The sequence below is a fragment of the Elephantulus edwardii genome, unplaced genomic scaffold (genome assembly GCF_000299155.1).
Source record: "Elephantulus edwardii isolate Elephantulus edwardi_28Jun2011 unplaced genomic scaffold, EleEdw1.0 scaffold00005, whole genome shotgun sequence".
In the NCBI taxonomy this organism is placed as follows: Eukaryota; Metazoa; Chordata; class Mammalia; order Macroscelidea; family Macroscelididae; genus Elephantulus; species Elephantulus edwardii.
In genome coordinates this window covers 25,537,234-25,551,554 of record NW_006399755.1, presented here as the reverse complement: position 1 = coordinate 25,551,554, position 14,321 = coordinate 25,537,234, and the positions used below count along the sequence as shown (strand labels likewise).

General features: G+C 39.0%; 1 protein-coding gene across 1 annotated transcript in view; it reads left to right on the top strand.

Annotated features, from left to right (window-relative positions):
- The window catches only part of AK4 (adenylate kinase 4), a 71,507-nt gene that overhangs the window by 33,502 nt on the left and 23,684 nt on the right, over window positions 1–14,321 (top strand). The window contains exon 2 of the mRNA XM_006879841.1: window positions 4,336–4,455. Within this exon, the coding sequence (XP_006879903.1) occupies window positions 4,336–4,455 (120 nt within the window). The remainder of the gene's footprint in view (window positions 1–4,335; window positions 4,456–14,321) is intronic.

The following is a 14,321-nucleotide window of genomic DNA, read 5'->3' as shown; positions in this document are numbered from 1 at the left end:
CTCATACAACCTATGTACAACAACCCTAAGCCCTGCTCTATGCTGTGTCAATCTTATTGTCTCTGACATAGCTACTCCCATAATCCCAGTCACTGAATCAATCCATCTCATTGAGGGTCTTCCTCTTCTGCGCTGTCCCTCTACCCTCCTAAGCATGACGTCCCTCTCCAAAGACTGATCCTACTTTGCAAAATGTCCAAAGCATGTCAGACAAAGCTTCAGAATCCTTGCCTCCAAGGAGCAGCCTGGTCTCACCCTTTCTAGGACAAGCCTATTTGTTCTCGTACCAGACCATGGTATATTCAACACTCTTCTCCAGCACCACAGCTCAAAGGCATCCATCCATTCTCCTTCTGTCCTCCCTAGTCATTGTCCAGCTTTCTGACGCATAGCAAGTCTGAAAATAGGTTTTCAGATATAGAACATCAGACACATCAGAGTTAATCCTTTAAAATCATTTACTCACCATGAAGTATTTTTATCCATGTTTATTATATAGCCTATGTTTCTTCTAACTCATATCCTTCTGTTGTTTAGAGTAGTTGGTTGACTAGATACCCAGAAAGACTTAATATGGGATAGAGAGCCCTTTGTGTTAATAATCCCTAATGCTCCTTCTGCCAGACTGATTTATAAGTGAATCTGGTGGTTTAGAGCCACCTTGAAAATACTGTTTAGTAAAGAATTGCTCTGATGTAAAATGTTACATGGTGAAAGCCTCTTACATATGCATTATTTATGAAAAAGGGCATGTGGTTTTATTTTACTTTATTAGATATAACAAAGACATATTAGACAATGAAATACTATTATTAGTTTTTCTGATTCTAAGGGAAATGAGAATAACTGTGCATTATCTAGCCAGTGTGATATGTATTAGTAGTTAAAAGCATAGTGGAATCATTTTCAAATCTAACACATACTGGCTATATGATTTTGGATATTAGTATTTTTGAATTATAGTTTTCTCAGGCTTAAAATACATATATTACCCAAGAGAATGGAAAACAAGTTTACCAAAAAAAGTCTATTCAGACATTTATATAGAATTATACCTGTTTGCTGTTCATTGCTTCTAAATTGGAACCAAAAGATAACTGACCCTTCAATGACTTTTCAGAAGTAATAAGTGGCTTGGGAGGAAACTGCCCTTTTCTCTCAGAGCAGCTGGTGGAGTCGAGCCTTTTGTTGTCTTTAGTTTGGCATTACAACTCCTTGCCAAGTAGGCCACCAATGCTCGTGGCCAAAAAAGGTTGTTGTTGTTATGTGCCGTCGAGTTGCTTGTGACTCATAGCGACCCTATGTACAACAACCTTAAACCCTGCTCTATCCTGTGCCAGTCACTGAATCAGTCCACCTCATAGAGGGTCTTCCCCTCCTGTGCTGTCCCTCCACCCTACCAAGCATGATGTCCCTCTCCAAGGACCGGTCTCTCCTCACAACATGTCCAAAGTATGTCGGACTAAGCCCCAGAATCCTGGCCTCCAAGGAGTAGCTTGGTTTAACCCTCTCCAGGATGAACCTGTTTGTTTTCTTGGCAGTCCATGGTACATTCAATACTCTTCTCTAGCACCAACAGCTCAAAGGCATCAATTCTTCTTCTATTCTCCCTAGTCATTGTCCAACTCTCTGATGCATACCAAGTGATTGCAAAGACCATGGCATGTATCAGGCGCACCTTAGTCTTTAGAGAGACACCGTTCCTCATGAATACTTTAGAGAGGTCCCTAACCACAGACTTCCTCATCGCAATATACATTTTTTGATTTCCTGGCTGCTGGTGCCAAGAGTGTTGACCATGGAGCTGAGCATACTGAAGCTGTGAACAATCTCAATCTCTTCGCCATCCATCCTGACGCTGCCAATTGGTCCAGTGGTGAGACTCTTTGTCTTCTTGACATTGAGCCTCAGTCCATACTGAAGGCTGCAGTCCTTGACCCTCTGCAGCAAGAAATGATTCGAATAGCCATTACAGATTGGGGGTGGGGGTGGGGGGGAGGCTGTTATATATTCGTACAAAAGAAAAGAATATCATTCTGCAATAAAAAAGATGTACTAATACATACAACCTGCTTGGACCTTGGCCAGTATTAAAGAGCTAGACATAAAAGGCCTTCCTGGGTTAGTTAGTAACCAACCTCCATGCTGTGGAATTGATTCTGACTCAGTGACAATGTTCATGGGTTGCTAAGCCCATAAATCTCAAGGGGAGGGTATTACTTCATTTTTCTTCCTTGTAGTTGTGGCTGAGTTTACACCACTGACTTTCAGATAGCAGCCCAACACTATACGCTGTGCCGCAGGTCTCCTTCCTAGTGATCTGTGAAGGACACATTATGTAATAAAATATTTAGAGATAATCCATGAAGTTATTGTTTGTTGATTTTTTTTTTGTTTTAAAAAAATCACTTCTTAGAACATGTAGATTTAAATTTGCTCTACTGAACCCAAATCACAACTTGATATTTGAAATTAAATATTGTCTTTTTCTCAAAAAAGTTTTCTTGGCATTGCTCTAGTAACAGACACTGAGCTGCTTTTACAGCAAGGTCCTATTTGCTTCTACTGATTCTCTTAAGAAGAAATAAGGCTATTGTTGGTTGTAGATACAGCATTCTTTCTGTGAGGATCAGTGGGACATTACTAAGTGATTGTTGTTTCTGCTTTAGTCTTTCAGCACTGGGATCCATGTGTTGATCATGTTTCTTCATTCCCATAACTCTGGAGGGTTTCAGTGTCAAATTATGGTTCACCTCTAGGAAGTATCTAGGATTTCTTTCTCAAACTTTTATGTACTATTCCTCTCAGGCACCAGCAGAAAGATTTGCCCACCTTTCTCTCACAGAGCAGCTGGTAGATTTGATTCACATGCCTTGGGAATGGCAGTGTCGCTCTGCATCACTAAGCCACCAGAGCTTTCTATTAGCTGTTAGAGATATACAAATGAAAACTCTATTAGCTCACAGTAGCAACAATTGTAAAACTGAGTAAGGCAGTAAACAGAAGCTGGCGAGGGTGTGGAGAAATGAGAAATATCATAAAGTGCTGTGGGCAACCACTGTAGTAAGTGGTTTAGCATTTTCCTAAGCAAAGTTGGAAAAAGGAATACCATTTGATCTAGCAATCCCTCTACTAAGCTTTTATGTGCTCCGAGTTGACCACATAGTGATCCTTTTTTTTTAAAAAAAATTTTTTTTATTCAAGGTTTAATGACAGCAATCCAAGGAAAACCAGCAAGCAAAACATTTTCTAACTCCATGGAGCATATAATGCCCTGAATAGGTTAAGTAGGTTTACAGTTGAGCTTTTTATTTTATTTAAATTTTTTTAATTTTGATTATTTTTTTGGGGTACCTGTACCGTCAAATCCAATCTGACTGGTACAGTAGGAGATTGTCCTTCCTTCTCCAGCAGAGCATCTGGTGGATTCAAACCACTTTCCTCTGGGATTGCAGGTAGATGAACTTTACTTCAAGAGTCTGGGTCTGATTCTTTTAAAGATTTACTGATGGGTTATCTCATCAGGGTACAAGTCTCAATTTTGGTAACAGTACCAGTGATGATAAATCTGTCCTTCATCCCACAGAAGCATCAGCAACATAGCAATCCTTTTGACAATGGTGTGTATCCCAAAGAAATAAGAGCTAGAGCAAAAGCTGATCTAATATACCCATGCTTATTGGAACATTACTTATCATAGCAAAGAATGGAAACAACCCCAGGTGTCCATCAATAGACAAGCAAAAGAAGCTAAAGATGACACATTCACACAATGGTATATTATACATCACTAACAAGGAATAAAAGAATCTGTGAAATACTGCATAATATGGATGGCATACTACTATGACATTGCATAACATGTTGAATGTGACTTAGTTACAAAAGGACAATTCTGGTATAAGATTTCTGTTATTAAAAGGTTAAGGGGGGAAAAGTTAAGGAAAGGTTTATACACAAAATCTTCCTTGAATGGTTACAAGGGACAGGAATGTAGAGAAAGTGTACCATTAAGGTATTAATTTTAATGAACATTTACAGAGATTTTGGATTTCTGTTTATTCATTGTTGCACTTTTTCTCTCTACACTCCCCTCCCCTCTCCCCCCACTTTGCTTCTGTCTTCAAAAAGCAAAAGTTAAACTTCTTCGTTGGAATACAATCCCCCCACCCCACCCCGAATGCACTCCACTGTGCAACCTTAATTCTGGATTCCTGTGATAATCATAATACACTATCATATATCGCTTTTAAACGGTTCTCTCCCTTATCTGTTTCAATTCATTATACACTTTTTAAAAGCATTTCTCTCCCTTATGTTTTTGTCTTTGTATAGAAGTTGGTAATATGGCGAAGCAGTACATACAGAAGGGTCTTTTGGTTCCGGATCATGTGATCACACGCCTAATGATGTCGGAGCTGGAGAAAAGGAGAGAACAGCACTGGCTGTTAGATGGTGAGTTGAATCTGTGGGTAAGCTGGATTTCCATGAGTTACGATCTTCTTTGCACATACCTTTATTTTTTTAAACAGAGAAATTATTTCAGTCATTTGGAAGGGACATTTCTTAAACTTTGCTTGGTTTGTTTAGACATGTTCCAATTTGGTAACATGATGGACACCCACGGTGGGACACCTAGAGCCAATTACAGCAAACCACTGAATTCTTGTATTGTTCCAATTTCATTTGTGTCTTTTGTTGCTATGACTGAAGTATCATAAGCATGATGTTCTTCTGTAAGGGCTGATTTATCCTGATAACATGTCTAAAATATGTGAAATCAAGTCTCATCATCCTCCTAACGCAAGATTTGCTTATTTTGTATTCTTTACTAATACTAAAAATCGACTGTATCAATTCTTTTTTTCAGTCTTTTTTCCTTGTTGATTGCCCAACTTTTACAGGCATAAGAGACAAGTGAAAAATACCGTGCCTTAGATTTGGCACAGCATAACTCTTAGTGATTTTCTTTTATATACTTTTTAAAGAGGTTTATTTTCTGTAGCCAAATGAAATATATTCCTGATTACTGGTCCCATAGGTACTGATTGTGATACAAGAAAAATTAAATCTTTGGACAACTCCATTTATCATGTTGATGCTTATTTGTTCAATTGTTGAGGTTTTTCTTTCCTTTATGGTGAACTGTACTGAAGGCTTTCATCTTTATTAGCAAATATCTATGTTCTGCTCCATATGCTGCAAACAAGTTTGTGTCACTGCATACTACAGGCGGTCTTCCTCCAATCCTGATGCCAATTCTTAATATTTTGGGATTATTTTCTGAGCATACAGATTAAGTGCAATGAAAGGCTACATACAACTCTGTACCCTTTCTGATTTTTAAACCATATATATATAATATCCCCTTGGGAGCTACTTTCCAGTTTGGGAAGATGAGCACAAGGGCCAGATTCTGCAAAAGGGTGCTGTCTGGTTTGGTGTTAAGACTTGGGTGTGGCTGTTGCTCATAACTGGATGTGAACTGATTGGATTTGTCCTCCTTTTTTTAAAAAAAAACAAACAAAAGGCATTTGGGCCCTCGGCCTGGGCATGGTTTTTGTGGAGCTCCTGATTAAAACAGGCTTGGAAGCAGGAGTGGCATCCACTTCCAAAATAGCTTGCCTCTGGAAACTCTATGAACTTAGAGAAAAGATGAAAGTTTTCCGTGTTCAGGATTTTAATTCATATGGTGGCTATGAGTCATTTACGACTGGATGGCACTTAACAACAACAGTATCTCCTTGTTCTATTCAAATGATTATTTATTGTGGTGTGTGTAGGTTCTACATGACCATAATTGTTTTTGAATTCTCGTTTTCATAATGTTACCCATAATTTTTTATGACCCACAATTGCCTTTGCATGGTCATTACAAAGACTAGGAAAACAAAAACAGCATTTTTTAAAATGAAAGAACGGAAAACATCCCAGCCTCCCACTGCAGTATTGAAGATTTTTATGGACAGAATATTTGACTAAATAGAAAATACTAAAATAAGGTGGAAGAAATGCACAAAAAGAACGGCTTAATGTCTGTTGTCATGTACCATCAAGTCAAGACTGACTCATACCTGACTCTTCAGTGGATTTTTAGAGGTTTTAAATCATGGAGTAGTGAAGCTGTTGGATTCGGATTGCATGCCTTCCTCGTTGGCAGTGCAGCTCCTTACCTTGAGGCCACTACAGTGCCTTAATTTTTAGGAGGTAGGTAGCATATGATCAAGAACCAATTCCTTGGTATGAGTCATTTTTACAGATTGTTCCATTCACGATAGGGCACACAAATTAAGACCATAAATTACTGTCTCTGTTGTCTTTAATAAAGATTAAAAAATTGGCAAATCCCTTGTTGAGAGCATAGGGAATTATTGACAATGTGATAAAAGCCACCTCTGGAGAACAGTTTGTCAACAGTTACAGTTTTCAGCAGTTCCACGAGGCCCAAGTACATATCATGTAGGCTGCTTTTTTTCAACATTATTCGAAATAACAAGAGCAGAGATTAGTAACCATTTAGATATCCATAAGGTCTCTTAAAGAGTGAGGAACAATGGTATACATTTGATGTTATCAGAGATCTTCAGAGTAAACTACCAAGTACAGTGTCATGTATATTATATAGTATTCTGTATCTGCATTTATACATACATATTGTTGTTGTTAAGTGCCATCAAGTCGCAGGCGACTCATAGCAACCCTATGAATGAAAGTCCGGGACACTTCCTGTATAACTTGCCTCCTTTCCCCAGGTTCATAGGGTTTCCAGAGACAAGCTTTTGAGGAAGTGGATGCCACTCCTGCTTCCAAGCTTGTTTTAATCGGAAAGCTTCACCAAACACTGTCCACCATGGGTAACAGTATTCGGCTTCACAGCAACCACGAGTTACCTCTGTACAGCGAGTGGACATACCAGGGTTACACGACCTAGAAGAATGTTTTTGATGATACCTATATACATACTGTACTTATTTTTGAAAAATAGTGATGGTTGGCCTCTGACTAAGAATTCAATTTAGGTGAGTTTTTCTCCTTTTTTAGAGGTTTGGAGTTTTTTTAAGTCTATATATCCTTTGATACTATTTGACATTTAAATATTAAATAAATCATAGTCTGCTCGTGTTTCCCATAACTTTCTGGAAAATATTACGTGACAGTTTTGATCATTTACCCAAAAGAATGCCTACAGATGCTGATCCTGAGCTTTATGTATAATAAACTAAATTTCAGAGCAGTTTCTCTCTCAGTCCTCTCAGTTTGCAACTGAGGCCTCACGGAGGACTGACTTATTTGCCAGTCTCATAAATTGTCCTATGCTGAACTAGCAAACTACCAAATGTCTAGAGTCTAGCATGACTAGTATAATATAATATGTAATGATTCTGTATCAGTGTTTCTGAGTATGCCGGGTAGAATGTGAAAAATTGTTAGAAGCAGGAACACAGATCTTGTGACCAAGTGTGCTTAGAAAATACCAGGTCTTAATAATCTGTAGCATTTATGGTTCTGGTGGCAGAGTCTGGAGGGAGTTGTGCTGCTAACCTAAATGTGATGCTTCTCTGTGCTTTGAATTCACCAGCTGTGTGGGAGAAAGACAGGCAGCCTCCTGCCTTGTGATTTACAGCCTCTGAAACCCTTTGGAGAGACAGTTGTGAGGTGGTTCTGACTTGAAGACAATGAATGAGTGAACATTTATTGAGCACTTATTTATTGTATGCCAAGCATTGCTCTGAATATTTTATTCAGTCCTTTCAAAGTGATCCTTGAGAAGTAGATACTGTTATAATCTCCATTCAATAAATGAGAAAACTGTGGCACAGGTAGGGTTCAACAGCCTTCCTGAGGTCAGTCAGTGCCAAGTGAAGTAAATTCAGAATTTAACAGAGCATTAAAGGATAATGTGACTTAACTTTTTACCGGAGATTTTCTGAATTTCACCACACAGCCTTTTAACTGGCTCTCAGCTTTCACAAATATCCTCCAGATTTGTTTAACAAAGCACTTTGTAAAAATTACACTCAACATGATGTATTCTACACTATCTTGATTAGTTAAGATCACAACTTTCTAATCCGTTGCTGTTGTGACCCATAGCTGACCGTCCAGTGAATTTTCAGAGGCAGTTAATAGCATAGGACAGTTAATAGCCCATTCTTCTTCTGTGGAGCAGCTGGGGGATTTGAAATGGGAGACTTTGGAATGGCAATGCCATTTCTTTTTGCTAGGCAGCCAGACTTCCCCTACACTTTCCATTAAAGGAAATTTAAGGGAACTGAGTTTATAATCCAGCAGGGAGATTAGTTGTTATAAAGGAGTGTAAAAAATGATTACTGACTAATCAGTCATACATGAATGGAGCTCCAAAAACAACAGCTGGACACTCAGAACCAGTAATAAAGAAAGAATCATTTATGTATTACTGGAGAAAATTATTTGCTCCTTTGGAGACTTCAGAGGAATTTCAGAGACGGTTAATCACACAGGAGGAGATTGCCCATCTTTCTCCCAGGGAGCAACGGGTGGCCTTGAACCGCATGCCTTTGGGATTGCAGTGCAGCTTCTTGCCTCTAGTCCGCCAAAGCACCCTTAAAGAGTAAGGTAGGAGAATGAAATGATCAGATTTGTGTCTTAGAAGATACACTCAAGCAGACATATGCACACCCATGTTTATTGCTGCTTTATTCACAATAGCAAAGAGTTGGAAACAACCCAAGTGCCCATCAACAAACCAATGGATAGAGAAGCTGTGGTATTTTCACACAATGGAATACTGTGTGGCACTGCAAAACAAAGAACTCATGAAATAGTATACAAAATTGGTGATCATGGAGGACATTATGCTGAGTGAAATGTCTGTCACAAAAAGACAAATGCTGCATAATGCTACAGTTATAAAACAGGACTGACGTGGGAGTTAGTACATGGCATTGAAACAGATGTGGGAGAGGACTGTATAAAAGAAATGTATGATTAGGTATTATTGGCATGACAAGAGTTCAGAATAAGAGCTGCATAGTAAAGTGGTCCAGGTATGGGGGGCTGGGGAGAGTGGGATGACTATATAACAATGAAAGAACTTTTCCAAAGACAAAAGCAAACTGGGGGGAGGGGGTCCGGGAGGAAAATGTGCAACAATGAGTGAATAGAAATCCAAGTTCTCTATAAATGTAATTAAAAATATCAAGTAAATATCAATTACAAATTTAATATTTTAACAACAACAACAAAAAAAGATGGTCTGAGTGTCAAGGTAGGTAGAAGTGGGTAACAGGAAGACAAGGAAAAAATATTCAGAATCGATCAAGAGATGTTCAATGCCTGAATTTGCCCAAAGACAAACAGTGAGATAAAAAAAGCTCATTTGCTGTTACATTGACTGTGACTCATGGCATCCCCATGTTTGTCAGACTAGAATTATGCTCCTTGGAGTTTTTACTGGCCCATCTTCAGAAGCCGACTGCCACATCTTTCTATTGGGGCATCTCTGGATGGATTAAAATGGCAAACCTTTTGGTTAGCAGACAAGGATGCTCACCACTTACATCACCCAGTGTGTGAGGTGTTGCCAGAATTCCTGCCACCAAAGCAGATTGTAACTCATAGACATTGAATCAAATATGACTCACAGTGACCCTACAGACACAGCAGGTCTGAACCCTGCCTATCCTGTGCCATCCCCTCAGTCTCTGACACACTTAAACACATTGCTGCAGTCACTGGGTCAATTCACCTGGTTGAAGGTCTTCCCCTTTTGCAGTCCCTCAACCTGTCCAAGCATGATGTCGCTCCCAGTGAATATCCTCTCCTAGCAACATGCCCAAAGTACATGAGACAACACTTTATCATCTTTGCCTCCAAGGAGCACTCTGACTGCACCTTCTCCAAGACACAGCTGTTTGTTCATGAGATATTCAGGACTCTTTCTTCCAGCACCACAGTTCAAAGGCATCAGTTCTTCTTTTCTCATCCTTATTCACTGCTCAGCGCTCAGGAGCATAGCAAGTGATTTAAAGGACCATTGCCGGAATAAAGTGTACCTTAGTCTTCAAGCTAACTTCGTTGCTCCTCAGTAATATTGCAGTCCTTGACTACAGTAGGTGCAGTACGTCTCCTGACTGCTTGTATCAGTTGTATTGAGTTTGGACCCAAGTAAGATGAAGTTGTTGTCAGTTTTAATTTTTTCTCCATCTATCATGATGTTGACTACTGGCCCTGTGGTAAGGACCTTTGTTTTCTTGATACTGAGATATAATCGATACTGGAAGCTGCAATCTTTGATTTTCTGCAGCTAGGGTTTCAGGTCCTCGTTACTTTCAGCAAGCAAGGTTGTGTTACACGTGACACAGGTTGTTGTTGAGTCTCTTTCCAGTCCTGTTGCCACATTCTTCATATAGAGTTAATGAACTTGTTCAGTACAGCCTACAGAACTGTCTACATGGGATTCCAAGATTGCAAATTTGTAGATTGTTTTGTCTTTCCTCCTTGAAAGCAGCTGGTTGTTTTGAACTGCCAAGTTCTTAATTAGGTCAAATGATTTGATCACTGTACTATTATACTCCTTGTGAGATGGAAAAGAGGCTTCTTTTTTGAAAGAATGGGTGTTAGTGAGAGAAGGAAGACTTGACAGGCATTATGAAAAACTGCAATCCTGGGTTTTCTTGCATTATATTCTGGCATCTGAGATTTTTGGCTATCACTATCCTCCTTACCCTTTACCAGATGTATTTCAGACTTTAATTTCCAAAGCTTAGTCCTCCAAAAGTTTGTCTATGACTGTTTGTAAGCCTCTTTGGCTTTACTCTGACCTAACAGTAATTTCTCTGCCTTAAATTATTTTCTCAGTTTGTAAAATGAATTTACATAGTTGTGGCGACCATGAAATAGGTCCATGTGTGAAGAGACAGTGAGACTGGCTCAGGATGAGGCAGAGTTCAGAGCTATTTATTGTATGTAGGGTCACTATGAGTCTTACTTCATCCTTGATGGCACATAAGAACATGTTAAATTCAGGAACGCTGATGCAGTAGGGTAAGCATTGAGAATTAGCATAGGGGAATTAGAGGAGGCACTTTGATTCTGTGAAGGTTTAGTCTCAGAAACCCTGTGCCGTTTTACTCTGTCCTGTAAGATTGTTAGGAAAGGAGTCTTCTGATGGCAGTGAGTTTTTGGCTGATGTAATAATCTTGGACCAAACTGCCAATTAAAATCTCCTGTCTCAGTGTGTGACTTTATATAAGTTGCTTACCCTCTTTGTTCCTTTGATTCTGTATGCAAAACAGATTAGAGAATATCAGATTAAGTATCAGAAGTCACTAGTATTTATTGAGCAATTAATGTGTGCCAAATCTAGTTCTGAACATTCAGTTCTTATTGTACCATTCATTACCCACAGTGGTGGTTGGAGAGTTCTTCCTATATAAGGTTTTTGTCATTATTTGTCATAACTGTTTTGTTTTTTAAGGGAGGGATTATAATCTGCTAAATTTAAAAAACCAATTTAAAAAATATTTATTCATGCAGAGATGAAATTACGTCATGTTTTACATATCTTCTCAGTGTTTGCTTTTGCAGAACTTTTCCTGTCAGAGTGAATAACTGAAGCTCTTTTACATCACAGGCCTGTTTTTAGTAAAGGTCTCTTAGATGGGTTTACTTTGCATCATTCTCCTTGAAGAGCCATCTGGTCAATTTTTTCAGTTGTGTGTTTTCTTTAGAGCTCTGGAATAAATCCATCTGGCAAAGTAAGGCGCACAAGGAATGCCTAGTTCCTGTGCTCTGCTTCAGATTCCAATGTTACAGAGTATGTGCTCTGTGGAGGGTGTGCTATGGAGTGTGCTAAAGGTGATTGATTGTGAAAAGGTCAAGAAAGGAATTCTGGATGACAGATGACTCAAACATCTCAGTCCGTATGGCTATTCTGCAAATGGTGGGTGGAAACGAGTAGAATGGATGCCAGCCAAGGGTGGTGGTGAGCGCTCTGTGGTTGGGTTGCTGTGTCCTAGCTAAAAACAGCTTAGCAGGGCCTTGCCTTCAGTGTCCTCTCAAACGGGTAACAAGCACTCCTTTATGTCTGTTACCCGCACATGAGTGAGGCTTTTTTCATACCTTGATCTTTCACTGTCTCTTTTTCATCCTTGAGAATTTAATGTTCAGAAGCAGGCTTTAAAACTTTAACATTTCTAATCCAAATATTCTGCCATGGAATTATAATGCATAATTTTGTTATAAAATCATGGTTTTTATTACTTACTTAGGGAATGTATTTACTGCTTGCTGGATGATCATAATGGAGTCCTCATGGTACCTTATGTGTTGAGTTGCTAACTGAAAGGCCAGCGATTCCAAAACACCAGCAACTCTGAAATCTGATGGAGGGCCACCATAAGCTGGAACTGACTTGATAGCAGTGAAGTTGGTGTTCGGGTAATCTTCAGTGAGCCCTGGTGGTGCTAAGGTTGATGGCTCAAACCCACCATCTGTTCCACAGGAGAATGGTGTTGGATTCCACATTGCAGCCTCAAACATCCCATAGCACAGTTCTAATCTTGTAAAGTTGCCAAGAGTCAGAGATTTGGTGTTAGTGCATAGTGAGTCCCGATGGTCTCACTAAGCACTGGTCTGTAGGGAGCTGATGAGCAGTTGCCTCATGTGAATCAGATAAGTTTCTGTTCTTCATAGAACTGCTGTGAGTTGTAGTTAGCAGTGCATAGTATCAGAACACTGCAAGTTTGGGGAGTATAAGTAGAATTTAAGTTTAAGTCTTTTTGTGATAAATAAAAATACTTTGAGACTAGAGTCAGCATCCAGTCCACAGTCATACGTACTGTTGACTTCATTCAAAGCAGTGTTAAATGCTAACTGGAAATTTTTGAAGGTCATTCTGGGATTCTTTAACAGCAGCTAGAGCTGCTTGACTGGAGAATTTGTGTGTTTGTTTTTTTTCCCCCTGAGAGTTAAAACTGTGATAGCCCAGATTTCATGTTCACTGTTCACTCAGAGCCCTTTGGAGCCAGTTTCCAATAATAATTTATTGAATAATTTAACTACAGATGATGGAACTACATTTTTTTGCATGTTTTGCAAATGTGCTTTATTACACAAATTAAAATTTTTTACTTGATCATCTCTACTTTTTCCTTCTAGAATTAGGTTTCAGAAAAATAACATCATCCACTAACATCATTAGATGCATGTACAGGGAGTAGAATGTACAGTGTGACGCTATAGAGAAGATAGCACCAAAATCACTCTAAAATTTTCATATTTTGACAGAATTTTCCTCATGAAAATACTCTATTGCTAAAACAAGAAAAAACTCCTCTCTAAGCCTAGTTTATCTGTGTTGGTATACCTACAAGGCTAACGTCTATGCTAACTTTTCAAAGTTTTTGAACCTTCTCCTATACTCTGGTTTAGCAGTATAGGGAGCTCTGGTGACCTAGTGGTAAGGAGTTGCACCGCCAACCCAAAGGTATGCAGTTTAGATCCACCAACTGCTCTGTGGATGGAAAATGGGCAGTCTCCTTCTTAGTGATTTACTGCCACTGAAAACGTGTTGAAGGGTTAGCTGTGGTATAACAGCACCAACTTACTCCAGTAAGAGACTTAATGATTCAATCACAGTGACACTTTTCAGTGGTTTTTATCTGTACTGCTACAGGCCTTGGTGACACAGTGGTCAAGCACTCAACCACCTGTTAAAAAAAGACTAATGGTTCAAACTCAGCATTTGGTCAGTAGAGAAAGATGTGGTCATTCTCCTCTGTAAAGATTACAGCCTAGAAAACATGATGGCATTTCTGCTCAGTTTTGGTGGCTTTTGTAGGCACCAATTTTGTCAAGTTTTCTGGTGTAAATGTTGTGGTAATTAGTATTGGTGTATCCATGTCAATAATTTGAAAATGAAGTAGTAATTAAAGAAATATTAAGTGTTGTCGAGTTAGTTCCAACTTATAACAACCCTGCAGTAGATTTGTAAGTTGCAGTGGAAGGAGACTGCCAGTCTTCTCTGGAGGAGCTGCTGGTGGAATTGAATTGCCCAATGAGGCACAGCCTTTAGATTAAAAGGCCTCTACTCAGTTACCAGTGTTGTCACTAGGATGACGTTCAATGTAAAGGGATTTTGCAAACCAAATTTGTTACTACTATTTATATAATTTGGGAAATATTAATATAAGTAATTTCTAACACTTACAACTATAAGGAGGAGGAGGAGGAGGAACAGTTGTAAGCAGACCCTAGTGATTGGAACATGGAATGTGAGAGCCATGAATGTAGGAAAATTAGAAATTGTTAAGAAAGAAATGGAACGCATAAACATT